Genomic DNA, 18,214 nt, shown 5'->3' with positions numbered 1-18,214 from the left:
TAACACAGTAGTTCTCAACCCGTGGATTAAAGCATGGATGGTAGCGGGGATCAGCCATATGTTCTTGGCAGGTTCCATGAGTGCAGAGTTAATCAGGAGGGCAATCTGGGCATGGACGTGTGGAGTATGTCCAGGAGAGACTTCTTCTAAGGTGATCTAGAACATGTCAGCAATTTGTTTGAAGAGATCATCCCCAGCAGTGGGTGGAGGGGGCATAACAACTGGCGAGGAGTTACAGGTAGCAGGAGCTGCCTCCTGATCTAAGATTACTTCCGCCTCCTCAGAATTCTGTTCGGCAGGGTCTTCTGGCGGCGTTGTGCATTTTGGTGGAGAGGGTCTGTTGCCCTCCATGGTACCAGCCGGGACAGGGCTGAGAAAAGGGACTGTCCCAGTCAAAACGGGTTGTGTGGTCACCCTAGGCACAAACATAGGTATAGAAGATTCGCTCTCAAATATCCATCCATGCGTATCTAGCCACCCATTCATACTTGTCCATCCTAATCTAATTTAAGGTGTTTCTCATGCATCCATGATCCTAGTAGCTGGTTACTTATAAAGCTATATTGCAGACTATGTAAAGATTGGTAAAAAGTCACACAGCAGGCCAGGGTAAGAAATCAGCCTTTTATATATATAGAAACAATAAGAAGAAAAGAGAGTGAAACCCCCAAAGAGGACAGGGCTAGCGGCGAGTGGCAGCAGCATTGGGACTCTGAGTGGAGATGTCTCCACCTGAGTGTTATGCTCCATCTCAACTCATACTGTCCCATTGGGGCTGCTGGGAAAACTGGGTCCAAGTTTAGGTTGGGCAGCCAAACATGGTCATGGCTTCAGAGAACTCAAGGAATTCCTGGCAGAGTCTCTGGAAATCCGGCTCCTGGCATTCGTCCTCATTGGGCCACTTCTCGATCCAGGTGTCCTTGCCAATGATGTAGGAGAGCCTGGGACAGACAGGCAGAAGGGTGAGCAATAAAGCACAAAATTTGTCCAACTTGTTTGCTCAGTTCCTTAAGGGCATCCGGGTTTGCCCAAGGACATGGGCAGTGGGTATGGCAGGCCTGGGGAGGCTGTCTCCTCAAACAGCCAGGCGTGGCCACACTCATGCTCTGCCCTGAGCTTCCCGCTGCGTCCCCCTGGTCACAGCCCATGCAGGCTGCTTCTCTTCCCCAAGGGGGCTGGGGCTGGGGCTGGGGCTAGGGCTGGGGCTAGCACAGGCTGGCCTGCAGCTCGGGACTTGAGGCGGTTGGGTGCCTCCGGTGCTGGGGCCTCCCAGCACTGGGGCTTCCTGGTGCTGCGGGGCTTGAGGCGCTGTGGCCGCTGCATACGACGCTCCTGGGCAGGGGGCACTGGGGCTGCAGCACCTGGTGCTACGGGGCTGGGGATGCTGGGGCTGCGGCACCCAAGGCTTCAGCGCTGGGGGCACTCAGGTTGGCCGGCCAGAGTGACCCGGGGCTGGGGCAGGGGGGCTGGCAGCCACGGTGGCAGGCTGGGGGCTCCAGCAGGAGGGAGGGATAGCCTGGTGGTTTGAGCATTGGCCTGCAAAACCCCAGGTTAGGAGCTCAATCCTTGAGGGAGCCATTTAGGGATCTGGAGCTAAAATCTGTTTTGGGATTGGTCCTGCTTTAAGCAGTGGATTGGACTAAATGACCTCCTGAGGTCCCTTCCAACCCTGATACTCTATGATTCTATGAGGGGCAGAGGACGGGCAGGGCTGGGGTCTAGCCTCCCCAAACAGGCGGCTCACACTCCACCTGTGCCTAAGGGCCACATCTGACTTGCAGAGAAACAGTGGGTTGCCTCCCATCTCATAGGTCCAGAGAGACTACAGATCCCAGCATGCAATGCTCCAGATACAGCATGAGGATGGAACTTTCAGCCTCTGTGAGCTGCATCTTTGTTGCTGAAGCTAATTTTTAGGTGCAGTTTATACCCTAATTAATTATATTTCCACTCAATTTAAACCTAAGTCATATAACTGTGGCTGGATGCAGGGACCATGAAATTGCACTGTCAATGTGATTTGCGCTGGTGAAATAGTTGGGTAACCCCTGTGAGGAACGGTGGTCCAGGGTTAGACTACGAGGCAAACCTGGATTCAATTCCCAGCAACTCCAGAAACTTCCTTTTGGTACTTTGGAGAGGTCACTTAAGGCCAGTCAGTGAGAGTTAGGTGCCTCAATACCTTTGAGGACCTGGACCTTAGGCTGTCTGTGCCTCAGTTTACCCATCCGTTAAATGAGGGTAATAACACTGCCCTGCTTCCCGTAGTGAGAATAAATACATTCGATATTGTGAAGCTCTCAGAAAGTACAATAATGGGGGCCTGATAGGTACCTAAAATAGATAGGGTAATTAGTTAAGGGCGTGTCTGCTTGAAACTGACTAACGAAGGGTAACCACAGGAGGCTACTTACTCAGCTTTCCTGGACCACAAGTCGGTGCTGACTCCCCAGATCAAGTAGTTTTTGTTACGCTCCAGCCTCAGAGACTCCCTGCATTTTGTGTGGCTAATGAATTGGCGGGTTTTTCCTTGTGGATTTTCATCAGTTCCTGGGAAGGGGGGAGAGGGTGAAAAAAGATGCCACACATAAGAGCAGAATGAGGAGGAGATAATACGGGGTGGAGACGGATGAAAACAAAAGGAACAGAGAAGAGGAGACTCCTAGGTGTTCTCTTGAGGTTTCAGTACAAATTCAGCTCCAGTATGACTGCTACGATAACCAATCACTGAAGCTCCAGCAGTCATTAGAAACAGGAAGGACCACCTTGTGGTTGTGGCACCGGGCTGGGCCTGAAGAGGTCCGGCCTCAGCTCCTGTTTCTGCCACAGACTCCTGGTGTGACCTTGCACAAGTCACTCGATCTCCCTGGGACTCAATTCCCCACCTGTGAAATGGGGCTAATAAATCCACCCAGTGTTGATTTAGATTGTAACCTCATCAAGGCAGGGGTTGTATCTGGATATGTCCAGTGCTTAGCACAAGGGGTCCCTAATCTCAGGTAATAAAAATAATTGGAACAGTCATATCAGCTCCCAGTAAGTGAAGCCGCTTTGAGCTCAGTTAGATCCCTGCTTCCTTTGCCTTTATATTGATTTATAAAAGTCAGCATTGAGGAAGAGAGACTCCACCTCCCCTATAGCAGCTTGGGCCAAAGGGCCACCAAGTCTGGGATCTTGACTCCCACAATGGCCAATGCCAATTGCTTCAGAGGAAGGTTGAAAAAGCCCATAATGAGACTGGTCAATTGTGCCAGGCTGACCACAGGGAGAGGTTCCCCCCTGTTATTTTGTCTGCCTCTTTGTGGCATGGCTGCCTAGGTGGGTTGAGCAAATTCTTTCTTGTTCCCTTGTGGCGATAGGTTAATGCCCTGGAGCATGAGACTAGATTAGCCTTGGGGCTTTAGCACTTCCTCTGGCTAAGAGAAATAGCTCTTACGCCGGCCTTTATCCCAAAGGCCATTCAAAGAAATTGCACCCTGATTGTAGAAGGGGAGCTCTTACCTGCTTTAATGATTTCCAAAATTTCCATGGTGTAGTAGTCAGACCCGTCCACTTCTTCACTTCTAACAAGCCTGGTTTTATACACTTTAAAAAAAGGAAGACATACAAAACACCAGTTGAAGGTCTGCAGTATTTTTCAGTAGTGAATTCACTGTGTAACTGACTCCCCAAACAGGCTGTGAGAAAGATGGTGCATGGTGAGGGCAATAGCTGGACACTGGGGTTCATTTCCCTGCTCCACCACAGACTTTCGGCATGGCCTTGGGCAAGTCACTTAGTTGCTCCATTCCTCAGTTTCCCCTTTTCTACAGTGGGGATAATAGCACTGCCCTGCCTCACAGGAAGTTGTGAGGCTAAACACATTAAAGATTGTGAAGTGCTCAGATACTAGGGAAATGGGGAGCAGATAAATACTTAGGGGTAGACTGAATCTTAAACAGTCATCTGATCGTGTTCATTTCTGGGAGTTTAAGGCCCCAAAATCTCATCAGGTTTCTGCCCCAGCAGATCCACACCTTACCCCTGAATCAGGCTTAAAAGCAAACTTTACAATCCAAATCGAATTCCGAACCCTGTCTCTGCGCTCTCCTCATGGAAAAAGACTCAGCAGATCCAAATCACAGATTTACCATAATCCACTCCAGGTTTGCAGGCTTCTTCCATTCGCTTGTTCAGAGTGATGGGACCCTCTATTTTCTGCTGCATAAAGCAACTTTCTATGGGGAAGGAAGATGGGTAGAGAATCACCAAGGGAGACCATAGTTTCAGCTCTGTTATTAGTGACCCACAGGTGCCCACCTATTTGAATCCTGGGTGAGCCGCGCTAACCCACACAGTGACAGGCCCATCTCCTCCAACAAGGGAGTGGCCATGAAGCCAACCACCCATCACATTACGGGGCATAGGTGCCGGCGCCATGGGTTCTGTGGGGCTCAAGCACCCATGGAAAAAAAATTGGGAGTTCTCAGAATCCACCAGCCACAGCCATTCGGTGGGGCTGCCGATCAGCTGTTTGGCGGGTGGCAGGAGGCATTCCGCGGAGAGCAGCTGGTGGGGGCCTCTGGGGAGGGGGCAGAGAGGGGACAGGAAGTGGCAGAGCGAGGGTGGGGTCTTGGGAGAAGGGACCACCAGGAAAAATAAAAGTCAGTGCCTGGGTTATGGGGCACAGTAAAAGAAGAAACAAGGGATGGAGGGGTAGGTTGCAGGGTCTAAATGAGGTGATCCTGAGCAGACAGACTCAGACAGCTCTGCAAAGGAATCAGTAGATGTTGCCCAGAGGAACTCTGCCTGGGTGTATGAAATAACCAAGGACCATAAATAGGCCTGGCAATCCCAGCTAACTTCCCTCTCTGCACTGATGGATCTCTGCCTGGGTCAGCGCCAGGAGGAGACTGGTCACAGGACTTAGTGGAGCTGCAGATGCGGAATCAAAGGTGATGGGAAGAACAGATCCGGAGACTGAGCGCCTTTCTGTATGCCCGGCAGACAGCAGGGCTACAGCAAGTTCCCCACTGAACAATGGCCCCACTAGTGGGTCTCCACCCTCTTCTAGAGGACCCCTTCCTCAGTGGGGAGCGGAGCCTCCATGGCTCATTCAATACTTGGCCTCTGTGCTGAAACTGACAGCAGGAGGGCTGAGGGGTGCCAGCTGTGGGCATCCTGGAATGAGAGAACCCAGATATTTTAAAGAAGTGCCTGACTAGACTAGATGATCATAATGGTCCCTTCTGATCTTGAATTCTATGATTCTATGACTTCATGTCACCTCCCCAGGCCGGATTCCAACCATTGAAACAGCTGGTAGGTTTCCACTGAAGTTTCAGAACCAGGGGGGAGCATCCCCATTGGAATGGCTGGAAATCCAGCAACTCCTGCACCCCAGATTGCCCTGCTTCAATGTGTGCAGCCCCACTCCATGGATCAGCTGGCTTGGCCCAGCCCCCAAGGCCCTGATGGGCAGAGAGGAGGAACTGACGTCTCCAATACCCGCTCCCTCCCAGTCACCTGGCTGGCTAGAGAAATTCCGCTTCTACGTCCTGCTACCAGCTCTCCTGCGATTGGCAGGTGCGGTTGCCACTGGAGAAGGGAGGGAGGGACCGCAGGTGAGGGTAGGTGGTCCGGGAGGGTGGAAACCCTCTGTGAATGCAGGGGAGGAGGGATAGGAGAGGGAGTGAAGGAAGATATTGAGACTCTGCAGGGGTGAGGGGCAGGCTTCAGGCTGGAAAGGTGGGTCCCAGGGGCTCCTACCTCCTCCACGGCCCATTCCAGCCCGTCTGGATTCCACTCCCTGGCCCGGTCCCAGACCCTTCAGTCTCTTCTGGGTCCTCTCTTGCCTCCCCTCCCCAGGCGTGCATGAGGTCATGTGGGGGTGCATCCCCCACATATTCCCACTGAGGGTGCCCTCACCCCGACCCTGGTCCCACCATTGCTGTATGTGTTGGTGCTGTAGCAAGGACACAGCCGGCCAAGAGTCAGAGCTCCAGGCTGGGGGACAGACCCAGGGACCATCCTGCCTGTGGCTGCCGTGAGCCTCTATCGCACGTGAGACTCACCCAGAGCCCACAGGGAAGGAGGGCCCTGATCGGCGACGGAGGGGGCTGATGCTGGGGGGCCTGGGACTGCACGTTTGCTAGTAAAGCTGAGAGGGGAGCCCCCACCCGAGATGTAAGCAGAGACAGGACTCTCCTTACCTTCTGCACAGCGGCAGACGTCCCCATGACAGATCTTACTGAAGAGCCCACTCTCCTTAGACGGGTGGTAGAACTTGGTGCACCGGTCATCTAGAGAAAGATCAGAGACACAGATCATTCCCCCTCCCGCAGAACAACGGCCACGGTTTACAGCACCTAGGAGACAACCCTGAAGCCCTTACTCAAGCAGAAGTCCCACTGGGTGACCCTGGGGAAGGGAGCAGCAGTCTGTGGGAACGACTTTCTTAGCTATAGGAAACCATCAGCTTGAAATGACGGGTTGGTGCTTGTTGGAGACACCCTCTTAATCACACTAGTAGCAAATTCATCTCAGGAGGCAAAACGGGAGGAGAGGGCAAGTAGGATAATTATTGCCTGTAGTCAGAGGTTCCCCTTATTATTTTGTCTGCCTTTGCTTGGGTGTGTTGAGGTGATGAGTGTGACCATATATTTCCAGCATGGGGTAATGTTGGAACAGGAGGAACTGGGAGGTGGGCAGTAAACCAGACTAGATGATCAGGATGGTGCTCTCTGGCCTTAAAGTCTATGAGTCTAAACCCCCTGTGTTCTAATCCAGTAGTTCTCAACCAGGGGGACACATACCCTAGCGGTACCGCAGGGGGTATGTTAACTTATCTAGATATTTGCCTAGTTTTACAACAGGATCTAGAGCCCTGCAACAGGACTGGGATCCCACAGGGCCTGTTGCTATAAGAGCAGGAGCGAGATAAAAATTCAATAAACAATGCAGGAGCGAGTGGGAGTAGATCTTGTGAGGCGGGATGGGAGCAGGATTGAAAAAATAGTCCTCGTTACCACAAACAACATGAACACCTCGGCCAGCAGCCACCGCTCTCTGGCCACTTCTGTGCTGCTGCTGGCGGCGGCACTGCCTGGAGAGCTGGGAACCTGGCCAGCAGCTGCCGCTCTCTGGCCCCACAGCTCTGAAGACAGCGCTCCCGCCAGCAGCAGCTCAAGTCCTCTAATGTCTGTGCTGCTGCTGGCGGCGGCGCTGCCGTGAGAGCTGGGAACCTGGCCAGCCGCTGCCGCCCTCCAGCCACTGAATGACACGACTCATAAGTGAAAACAGGCTCACGTCTCACACTGAAATGTAAGTCCAATATTTATATTCCAATTGATTTATTTTATAATTACATGGTAAAAATTGAGGAAGTCAGCAATTTGCCGGTACTACCGTGGCTGGGACACGTTTGTATTTTTGTCTGATTTTGTAAGCAAGTCATTTTTAAGTGAGGTAAACTGGGGTACGCACAACAAATCAGACTCCTGAAAGGGGTACAGTGATCTGGAAAAGGATGGGAGCATGAGCTAGTGTAGAGCAGGACATGGGGATTCAGGACGCCTAGGTTCTATTTCCAATGGTGGGAGAGGACTGTGTGCGCGGAAGCTGTACTTAGAGCTCTGAACTGGCAATCTGCTCCCAGCTGTGCTCCTAGCTGTCAGGGCCTTACCTGAGGGCAAGTCTCTTACCATCTCAGTGCATCCCCTCTGTTACAGGGGATAATGATGCCTAAGTACTGCAGCAAAAGACTGCAAGAGGTAATGATACCAATGTGACCCAGAGCAGAATTTGAAGCCATGGTGCCTTGAATGGTGAGGAGAGCTGCAATCTGTTACCTATGCTGTAATAGTCGTAGACTGTGACGGATGCCGGCTGAATGAGACCAACTTCGAAAAACTGGTGAGCTTTAAACTGCAGGCATTCATCCTCTGTGTGAGAAACCTGGGTGGGGGTGGGGAAATAACAGGATTGCTTAGGCTGAAGGCTGGATGGATGGAAGAGACAGAATGAAAAAGAATAAAAGAAGGGGAGATGTTGGGGAAAGAAGAGGGGAAAGAGAAAGTGAGGGAGGTGGAGGAAAGAAGAACTAGAGAAGTGAATGACACAGAGAAGCAAATTCAGACTTAATATCAGATGCTGCATTTCCCATTAAAGTCAATGGGCCTACATCCACATACATCAGCTGAGAGTCTGGCCCATTCAGTTATTCCCTGTGGAAAGCCTGAATCTGGGCCAGTCAGTCAAATTTGGCCATGGGTTGCAGTTTGTCAAATTGCTGACGTCTGTGGGGATGCCAGGGTGTATCTGAGGGTGCAGTTTGGCTCAGCAGGAGCCCATGAAATTAACACAGGATCAGAGAAGCCCCTTGTCGAGTCTTTACCTTGTCCAGGTAGATCATGAGGTTGCCTCTGTCGGACGGGGCTTTGTCGATTTCAAACTTGGAAATGTATCTGTCGACCCCTTGGGAAAGCTAAGTGTGAATAAGGAAAAGCAAGAGGCATTGTGGGTAAGGCAGCATCTCTGTGAAAGTCCTGCAGCTGGGCGAAAAACACCCAGCAATTCACTACGTGACTCAGTGGTGTCGTGCCTGTGATCACATCTCCCATGATACAATGTGCATGTAGGATACTAACCTGCTATATAATCCACCGATAGGGTTGCCAGGTGTCTGGTTTCCAAGCGGAACACCTGGTCAAAAAGGGACCTGGCAGCTCCAGTCAGCAGCGCAATGGGGCTAAGGCAGGCTCCCTGCCTGTCCTGGCTCTGCAGAGCTCCCGGAAGCGACCGGCATGTTCAACTCCTAGGCGCAAAAGTGGCCACAGGGGCTCTGCGCACTGACCCCGCCCCGAGCACCAGCTCCGCAGCTCCCATTGGCCATGAACTGTGGCCAATGGGAGCTGCAGGGGCAGTGCCTGCAGGTGTGGGCAGCGAGCAGAGCCCCCTGGCCACTCCACCAAGGAGACGGGGGAACATGTCACCGCTTCCAGGAGCCACCTGAGGTAAGTACAGCGTGGCTGAAGCCCGCACCCTGAAGCCCCTCCTGCATCCCAACCCCTTGCCCCAGTCCTGAGCCTGCTCCCACACTCCAAACCCCTTGGCCCCAGCCCGGGTCCACTCCTGCGCCCCCAAACCCTCATCCCGGGCCCCACCCTAGAGCCCGCATCCCCAGCCGGAGCCCTAACCCGCTCCCTGCACCCCAACCTCATGCCCCAGCTCAGAATCTCCTTCTGCACCCGGAACACTTCATTTGTGGGCCCCACTCTGGAGCCTGCACCCCCAGCCAGAGCCCTCATCCCCTCTCGCACTACAACCACCTGCCCAGCCCGGTGAAAGTGAGTGAGGGTTAGGGAGAGTGAGTGATGTGGGGGGCTGGAGTGAGCAGGGGGACAGATGCTGGAGAAGGGGCAAGAAAGGGGCGGGGCCTCAGGGAAGAGGTAGGGCAAGGGTGTTCGGTTTTGTGTGATTAGAAAGTTGGCAACCTTATCCACAGCTAATGGAGCTGGTACTCTCGCTGAAACAGTTCTGCTTGTCATGATAAAGGTCCCAGGTTCAGTGACCACGGTGTACGTATGCACAGTGCTTACGTGTGTAATGAAAGAGGTGCCGGGGCTCAAGCAATTTTTTTTTTTTACTTTCATAACTGACGCGGCAAGCCCAGAGGTACCGGGGCTACGAACTGCCAGGCCCAGAGGTGCCGGGGCTACGAAGTGCCAGGGCCCAGAGGTGCCGGGGCTATGAAGTGCCAGGGCCCAGAGGTGCCGGGGCTACGACGTGCCAGGGCCCAGAGGTGCCGGGGCTATGAAGTGCCAGGCCTGCAGATAGTGGGGGGCGGGGGCAGGGAGAGAGTGAGGGCAGCAGTGTCAGTAGATGTTACTGAGCATGCTCAGTACAAGCCGAGCAGCAACTCTGGGCATGCTATAGTTCTGGTTTAGCATCCTGGCTGATTTTATACAGCTGCAGGAGGATAACACCAATGCTGGAAACATCCCTGGCTTTGTCTGCCCAATAATCCACCCTCATTTTACACCAGGGCAGCAATTCACTGCAATGACTCCTTCGGGGCCTGGCTTCTTTGTGCAGCCTCTTTTTCTGTATCCACAGTTCTCCAGGCCCAAATACCTCTGCACCATGTAGGTCAGAGGATCTAAAGGGAAGCCATTTTTTTTTTAAATTCTGGCCCCACTGTACACTGGCCCCCCAAAACTGCCTGACGGAGATGACATTCCATCCCCGACCTGGAGAGAACTGGTTGTGGTTTCCTATCCTTAGAGCTGTCTGGTCTCCCTCCAGGTTTAGCCCTGGAGCCTGCTGCACTGGATTTTCTCATCTGAAAGCCCCAGTCAAGCCACTCCATTGTTTATTACGTTCCCTGTTCTCAGATTACACTGACGTACTCTCTTAAGATCCTCCACGTCCGGTGAGAAGCCAGTGAGCATGGAGACATCGATGATGGACATTGTGGCATCAACCACACCGATGAACCTAACAAGAGGAAGAGAAAATACCTTTTGATCAGAATTCATCACTTGAACATTGATTTTGTGATCGCTCCACTAGCTCCTGTTGCTTTATCATAACTTTTTTGGCCATTCCATAGAAAAATGCATAGCCCAGGATTCTCCAGCTACCCCCTGCATCTGTCCATCTATTTATCATCTGTCATTAAAGGGCACTGTTCTCACCTGATGCAGATTTTAATATAGACTGAACGCATTGCTCCTTCCGGCTTCTTAACTAGAAACATTGCAGAAGAGAAAAGAAATTAATATCTCAGTGTAAATTTCATGCCAAATAAACCCTCTTTTGTTTTTTAGGTGTACTAACATGGCTTAGTAATCAAACAGGTCCTAGGGTAGGTGTGAAAAATCCCTCAATAAACCTCCTCTCCCCTCCAGCAATCCATAAATAACTCTTCCTGTCCCAGGCACACTAACTAAAAAGCCTCTCCCAGCTGGTTGGCACAAACAAAATATAATCTAGAGTTATCAGACAGAGGAGATTGAAACAGAGAGAGCCCATGTGTGTGAACTTGGACAGCTGGAAAAGTTAAGAACAATTTAAGGTTGGCTCCTATTTCTGTAAAAGCAGTGCCAAAATCCTTGATCCTAGCCTATGCTGGTCTAATGTGTGGTCATATCTCCCTCTACTGGCCAGCCCTCGCAACTAGCAATCAGCTACTCACAGCTAAAGGAAATTGTTCCTTTAGACCAAGCAGCAGAGGCTTGTGTTTTGGGTGCTGAAGATCCTGACTTCTGTCTCATGCTGATTTCACACCCATGCTGTCTGGAAATATGTGCACTGGAAGTTTGGGTCTGTAACAAGACATCCTGGCATGGGCTCATCTCTACTTTAGAGGGAGACAATACCCAGAGTAGCTGGCCTGTGTTCCCATCCACTCCGATGCTCCAACTATGCTGCTAACAAGTGTTAGGATGAGAGAAGGCAGCATCTGCTCCCTCATCAGGAATGACTCTGCATTGGTTGCAACTTAGAACATATAGTAGCTGGAAATATTATTTAGTGCCTGCTCTATGGGTATAATTTTGTAGGACTTGGGAACTGGGAGAGTTTGAAGAAGCTTCACAAAAATACTTTCCAAAGTTAAGAATGTGATTGCAGAGATGGTGGTTGGTTTACACATCGGTGTAAATCCGATGCTGTCCATGGAGTTAAACTGGTGTAACTGAGCCAAATTTGTCCAGATCTGAGGATTGAAAGCAAGCTTTAGAAAAGAAAAGACAAGTGGTTACTTACCGCCCTGGGCTTCTTCGACCGATACCCTCAGGTCAAACTTCTTACACCGAGATTCATCCTCCCGTAGCTTTGCATTATAAATCGTTATTACAGTTAAGGTCCCTTGTCCAGTTCCTTCTGCCTTCACAGTGAAGTCTTCATTCCATTTGGTCTGTAAAGTTGATCCAAGGTTAATTTTCTTTTGTACGTCATTATTGTTATTATTTAAAGACAGGGCAAATGAAGCTAATGAAGAAAGTGAAGCTGGTGAGATTGACAGTCACTCACCCGGAGGGGCTGGGGGGACTCTGCAGAGACAATAGCATGAAGGAGAAAAAAGGTTACTTCCCAGGCAGTAACTCTTTGATCTCCAGACGTATTGCTTCTCCAGAGCCAAGCCTAAACAGCAACCCATCCCCTCCTACTTCTGGATTCAGCTCAAAACCACACACTCCAGGTCACTAACCCTGGAACAATTTACCTCGGGATGTGTGAGGCAAAGCCCACCCAGCCCAGGGCTGCTCACTCAGCTGCAGTGACTCACCCCTCCAACGGAGCCTGCAGTGACTATCCCTGGTCAGGGCTCAGGCCAGATGACCCCCAGGCACAAGTATTTCACTGTCCCCATCAGAGCTGAGAGTTACTCTACACAACAGCACTAGTCAGCCAGGGACCTTCCTCCGGCCTTGCAGTGTTACAGACTCCCCAGGCTTCTGGCCTGCCCTTGATCCAGTTCCTGTTCCTGCCCCAGCCATGCCCGAGCCTTGTTCCAGCCCACTTCAGCCTCCTCTGTGCCCTGCTCTGACCTTGCTCCAGCCCCGCTCCAGCCTGCATCTGCCTCCTGGCCCCCCAGGCCCTCGCTGATTCCAACCTGGCTTTGACCATTGGCCTGCATCTGAACTCTGACTTCAATCCTGATTTGGCTTGTCTGTGGATTCTGATCCACGGCCTGTCCCCAGACCCTGATTTCAGCATTGCCCTTGGCCCAGTCCCGACGCTCCAGCCAGCTCCAACCACCAGGCCTGACTGCCTAGAACCTAGGGCCTGACAGGATGTGGTGGATTTTCCATCACTTCAAGTCTTTAAGTCTTAAAAGGGTTTGGATAGGAGGTTCTAATCAAATCCCCTTTCTCTATAATCAGTGATCTGTACTAATCACACGGAGAAGCACAATACCTCTGCTGTTCTGGCCACCAGAGCGTTCTGGTTTAAGATTTTGTATTTTATTGGACTAGCACGACGTGGCAGGAGAATAGAAACGTCCAAATTCAGGTCTTTCTCCTGCGGAATGTCTATCTGGTACTGCGCAAGAGCCTGGAACACCATGATGGTCGCCTAGAACACCAGGAGGAAGATAAGAGGGTTACACCTTATTGTCCTATTGCGCTGAACATCTGACAACTTCTAAAGAGACTCTTTAATGAAGAGGAACCAAAAATACAATGAAAGAAAACACCAGGGTTCCACTGGGTTCTCACGCAGGCAAAGGGTTATATAATATTACCTGGCTCCAACATGGTGTTTCATCAGTAGATCTCCAAGCACTTTACAAAGCAGTACAATATCTTTATCTCCGTTTTACAGATGGGGAAACGGAGGCACAGGGCAGGGAAGTAACAACTTTCCCAGGGTCACCCAGGAAGCCAGTGGCCAAGCCAGGAATAGAACCCATGGTCAATAAATAAATCGTGCATGGTCAGTTAGCTTCCCATCACCCTTAACTATTAATGGGCCAATTGTCAGCTGGACACAGCGCAACAAGATAGTGGCTCCTTCTATGTATATGTAACCCACACACCTCCTGGTGGCACCAAGACCACTTAGTGAGAGAGATTAATTAGTGTACATAAGAACATAAGAAAGGCCGTACCGGGTCAGACCAAAGGTCCATCTAGCCCAGTATCTGTCTACCGACAGTGGCCAATGCCAGGTGCCCCTGAGGGAGTGAACCTAACAGGCAATGATCAAGTGATCTCTCTCCTGCCATCCATCTCCATCCTCTGACGAACAGAGGCTAGGGACACCATTCTTACCCATCCTGGCTAATAGCCATTTATGGACTTAGCCACCATGAAGTGTGCTACAACCTTAGCTAAGGGCCACGTGGCTTTTAGCTCCTGCAGAAGAGGCTCATGCATTTAGCTCCTGAGGTCCCAGGTTCAATCCTACCCACCGATGACCGGGGTCTATTGGTATTACAAATGGGGGCTTGTCCGGGACTTGAACGCGGGGCCTCTTGCTAAATGCATGAGCCTTTCCTGCATAAGCTAAAAGCCATGTGCTCCTTAGCTAAGGCTGTAGCAGACGCAATAATCTCTCTCTCTAAGTGGTCTCGGTGCCACTAGAGGGGACAGAGCACCATACCCAGGAGGTGTGTAGACATCTATACCACACACAGCACAGTGTTAGGGATAGAACACATGGCCCGTAACTCCAAAAATATAGACCACTCCCACCCAAGCTTGTAGTGTCCTTTTTGGTAGAGAAAAGACAAGACTCAGTAGCGAGGAATGTAAAGGGGCTTCTCTACTGAGGCTGCTGGACACAGACAGACTCTATAGTTCCTAGTGGCCCCCGAACTCCAGGGAAGAGAGGGATATCTGAGGACACTCCATCTTTATTTAGCTGTCACAAGCAGTAGAGCTTTTATCCTCTCTAGTGCTTCGTGTAAGCACAGTTTAAAAACAGAATCCAAAAAACCATAAGCTTGAAGTTCTACTTAGAGATGGATTAAACCCACATTGATTCAGATTAGTCATGATTCAACAATGGCTTTGTCATATGGACTCAGACATTGGTCGTAAACGCCTGGTAGCCTGTCTCCAGACCAATGGCCAAAAACAAAACAAATGCCAGAATGAGTCCAGATGTGTGTGAGTTTCTGCCCATGGGAAGAGAAGGCCCATTCACTCCCCGGGACAACTCGCTGTCTTAAAGAGAAGCATGTCCTCACACCCATCACCTTGGCGGGATGGAGCCTCTAATGAGAAGATTCAGCCATGCTCCTATGCTGGTCTCAGCCTTAGGTTAACAATGGCAAAGACCTGATAGGTCACGTTGCCCATGTTCCAGGCAATGCAGGATTGTTCTCTACTGGGCATTCTCCAGGACTTTCTACAATGACTCAAGTGATCAGAATCCCATCCCTTCTGATGGGAGACCTGCCCACAAAACAGTCTTGGAAGGATACGCGGGACTATAAGGATCATACTCACTTGGGTAGATCCATAGCCCCCTCCATAGTAGTTCTGCTCTCTCAGCCATCTGACTATGGGACCGGCCAACTCATACTTCTTCATTTTCAGCAAGGCCAGCAAGGCGTACGAGGTGCCCTCAATGTTGAAGGTGCGGGCATTCCGCTCTTCCCAGCGATTTCCCCCTAGGCAGCAGCAAAGAAGGCGAGCTAAAGGACTCTTCCCAAGGACATCCACTTATTCTGAGCAGATCTGACTGGACCATACCATCACCTGACTCCTTCCCCAACTTTCTGCATGGAGAATCCGTAAGTTGAACCGATTGTTGCCCCTTTCGGGCTGAGCAGATACCCAGGGTCTTGGAGGATTGTTTCAATTACATTGAGGAATTGGTGATAGACCTCAGGTACGTTCTATGGTGTAAACCTGATTGCTTATGAAAATGCACAGAAAGTCCTGCTTCCCTGAGCATAAGGGAAACCAAAAGTAGGCACCTTCCTTGCTGAGAAATCCCCAAGTCCACCTCTGAAGTGAGTTCCAGGCCCAACAAGCAATGTCTCTCTGCTTGTTTCATAACACTTCTCCAGGCTTTCAGCTGGTTTCTGCCTCTAACACACAGGGTGCAAAACCAACATACTAGCCCCTGCATTTGCAATCAGGGAAACCCCTCAGCCCACAGGCCTTAGCTCTTGACCTGCTGTGTGCCCTGGGCAGTCCCTACATTGTTTTTAGCTGTGTCTACTACAAAAAGAGTCTTGATTGCTCCTTCCACTGAGTCTGAAAGAGTGCCTGGCACACCCATTAACTTGAACAAGGGCCTGGTCTATACTTAAAACTTAGGTTGTCATAGCTGTGTCACTCAGGTCATGTGAAACACACCCCCCCTTCCAGAGCGCTATAGCTATGCCAAACTAACCTCTAGTGCAGACACAGCCAAGTCAATGGAAAAATGCTTCAGTTGACCTAGCTACAGTTGATCATGATGGTGCAGTTCCTACAGTGATGGAAAACCCCTTCCATCGGTGCAGTCTGCGTCTACAATAGGGGGTATTACCGGCATAGCTGCCGCACTGTTGCTGTGCTGCTATAGTACCTGTATTGTATTCATGGCCAAGGTCTGTGACTGTTTTGGGATCAAAGACCCACCTGGCACCTTTCAACACAACATTGTTGTATTTAAACAACAGCTTTGTCCTGCCCTGTTTTAACTATCCCAAATAATGGGGCAAACTCCATTTTCCTTGTGCGTAATATTATTCTCTGTCTTCTGAAATTCCCCTTTGTTCAGTTTCATCTAGTTACATCCTCTTGACCCACCCTCTTCTCTCTCTCATCCTTTAGATATACATACAGGGCTCTCAGATTCCTCCTGAGGTCAAGTAATACCACATATCTCTCCTCATCCAGATCTCAGACACATTAATGTAAATCTGGAGTAACTCCACTCAACCCAGGAGAGTTACTCTGGATTTACACCCAGTCTGATCAATCTCAAATCTGGATAAAAGGAACAAATCTATGCCTGTTATTCATTCCTCATAAATTAATCCCTCTCCAAACTCCTTTGCTTCTCTTCCCTGAACCCCATCCTGACGTGGCCACATCTTTTCAGTACTTGATAAGACGCACTCATTTACCTGTCGAAGCTTTCATGAGCGCCTTCTCGGTGTCCAGCATCCCCACCATCGCTAAGGCATAGGACGAAAGAGCCACAGTGTAAGGTCTGCTTAGAGACTGGTACCTTTGGGCTAAGTATTCAGCGGCTTTGCTGATGCTGCCTTCCAAACTCTAGGAGGTGACAAAGAAAACAAAAAATCAAACTCATGAGTTAGGCTGAGGTTTTGGGTGGTGTTAATGTAACACCGACAGACCCTAGTTGTAGGCAGGCAGGATCAAATCTGGGACCTGCGGAGTTAAATTTATGAGCCTCTACTGCATGAACTAAAAGTCATAAGGTTCTAGAGCAGACTCATTAATCTCTCTCTAAGTAATTTTAGTGCCACTAGCTGGGACAGAACACCACACCCAGGAGGTGTGTGGGTTACATTAAGACATTACGAATTCATGTGGCTTCCAGCTTTATTTAATTTCACAGTGAATTTTGTGCTGGTGAAAGACAGAGGAGGCTGAAGACATGGAAGTGAGATATTTGAGGGCAGTGAAAGGGGACATTTCTGGACCACATGCAGAGCGAAAGGGGACATTTCTGGACCACGTGCAGATGTCATCAGGACTGAGACCAAAGTCGGTGGCAGGGCCGGCCCTAGCCCAATGGCACCCCAGAGTGTCTTTGGCGACACCCCCCCCCCATTTGTTAAATTTTTGAATACTTTATTTTTTATTGCATTTGTAGCCCATTTCACAACTTCGATGCACGATTCGCATGCAGGATCTATCCACTTCTTCCTGTCAGTGATCCGCCCCCTCCCCTGAGGCTCCGCCCTTGCTCTTCCTCTCCCTGCCCCCACTCCACCCCCTCCCTCAAAGTCATCACCCCCCCACACACACTGGTCCGCCTCTTCCTCTTCTATGTCCCCTCCCCCAAGCGCCTCCCACCAGCCTCTTGCTGATCAGTGGCCAGCCCCAGGGACCTGCTAAACAGCTGATCGGCGGCCAGCCGGGGCAGAACCACTGTGGCTGGTGGGTGCTGAGCACCCCCTATTTTTTTTCCATAGGTGCTTGAGCCCCAGAGTATCCATGGAGTCGGTGCCTATGACTCTCTTCATCCCCTCTTCGTACGTGCCCACCACATCATCTCATCCTTCTCTCTTGCAGCTTCTGTCTGATACCACAGACCAGGGCCAGATTTAGGGGCAGGCAATCCAGGCAACCGCCTCTGGTGCTGGACTTGGGGGGGGGCGGGGGGATGCTGGGCTCGGGATGCTGCTTTTGTTGTTAAAGAAAAAGAGGAAATCGAATGTTTGAAGTAAAATGTTTCCGGTATTCCGTATGTTGGTTCATTTTTCACTAACTGCCTAGAATGTTCTGGATCTATAAGTTTTGTTTCTATAAGCTTAGAGGAAACTTTTTTTTTATTTGCTTATATGTGGCATGAATAAATGTAAATGTACTAGCTCCTTCCCTAGCAAATTCCACATGCCATGGGGCGTGGTTCATAGGGGATGGAAAGATGGGAAAACCTGGGTATGAACATAGAAGTGAATATACGGTGAAGAGATACTCACGTTGACTTGATCCTTGCAGATGTCCTTGGCCTCTACCAATGCAATCAGCACAAAAGCCGTTAAAGAGACATCAGGCTCAGCCCCCTTGTACCCTCCCTAAAGGGGAGC

At 50.6% G+C, this 18,214-nt stretch overlaps 1 protein-coding gene across 1 annotated transcript in view; it reads right to left on the bottom strand.

Moving 5' to 3' along the window:
• Positions 1–610: 610 nt before the first annotated feature.
• The window catches only part of LOC123353466 (complement C3-like), a 49,664-nt gene continuing 32,060 nt past the window's right edge, over positions 611–18,214 (bottom strand). The window contains exons 27-40 of the mRNA XM_044994567.1: positions 18,107–18,202; positions 16,559–16,709; positions 14,943–15,106; positions 12,904–13,062; positions 11,749–11,899; positions 10,677–10,728; positions 10,389–10,476; positions 8,375–8,464; positions 7,830–7,935; positions 6,192–6,281; positions 4,131–4,217; positions 3,502–3,585; positions 2,415–2,550; positions 611–941 (exon numbers count right to left, since the gene is read on the bottom strand). Coding sequence (XP_044850502.1) covers positions 800–941; positions 2,415–2,550; positions 3,502–3,585; positions 4,131–4,217; positions 6,192–6,281; positions 7,830–7,935; positions 8,375–8,464; positions 10,389–10,476; positions 10,677–10,728; positions 11,749–11,899; positions 12,904–13,062; positions 14,943–15,106; positions 16,559–16,709; positions 18,107–18,202 — 1,596 coding nt within the window. The 3' untranslated portion in view covers positions 611–799. The remainder of the gene's footprint in view (positions 942–2,414; positions 2,551–3,501; positions 3,586–4,130; positions 4,218–6,191; positions 6,282–7,829; positions 7,936–8,374; positions 8,465–10,388; positions 10,477–10,676; positions 10,729–11,748; positions 11,900–12,903; positions 13,063–14,942; positions 15,107–16,558; positions 16,710–18,106; positions 18,203–18,214) is intronic.

Source organism: Mauremys mutica, chromosome 20 (genome assembly GCF_020497125.1).
Source record: "Mauremys mutica isolate MM-2020 ecotype Southern chromosome 20, ASM2049712v1, whole genome shotgun sequence".
In the NCBI taxonomy this organism is placed as follows: Eukaryota; Metazoa; Chordata; order Testudines; family Geoemydidae; genus Mauremys; species Mauremys mutica.
The sequence above is the reverse complement of the archived record's forward strand: the minus strand, read 5'-3'. Positions and strand labels throughout refer to the sequence as shown.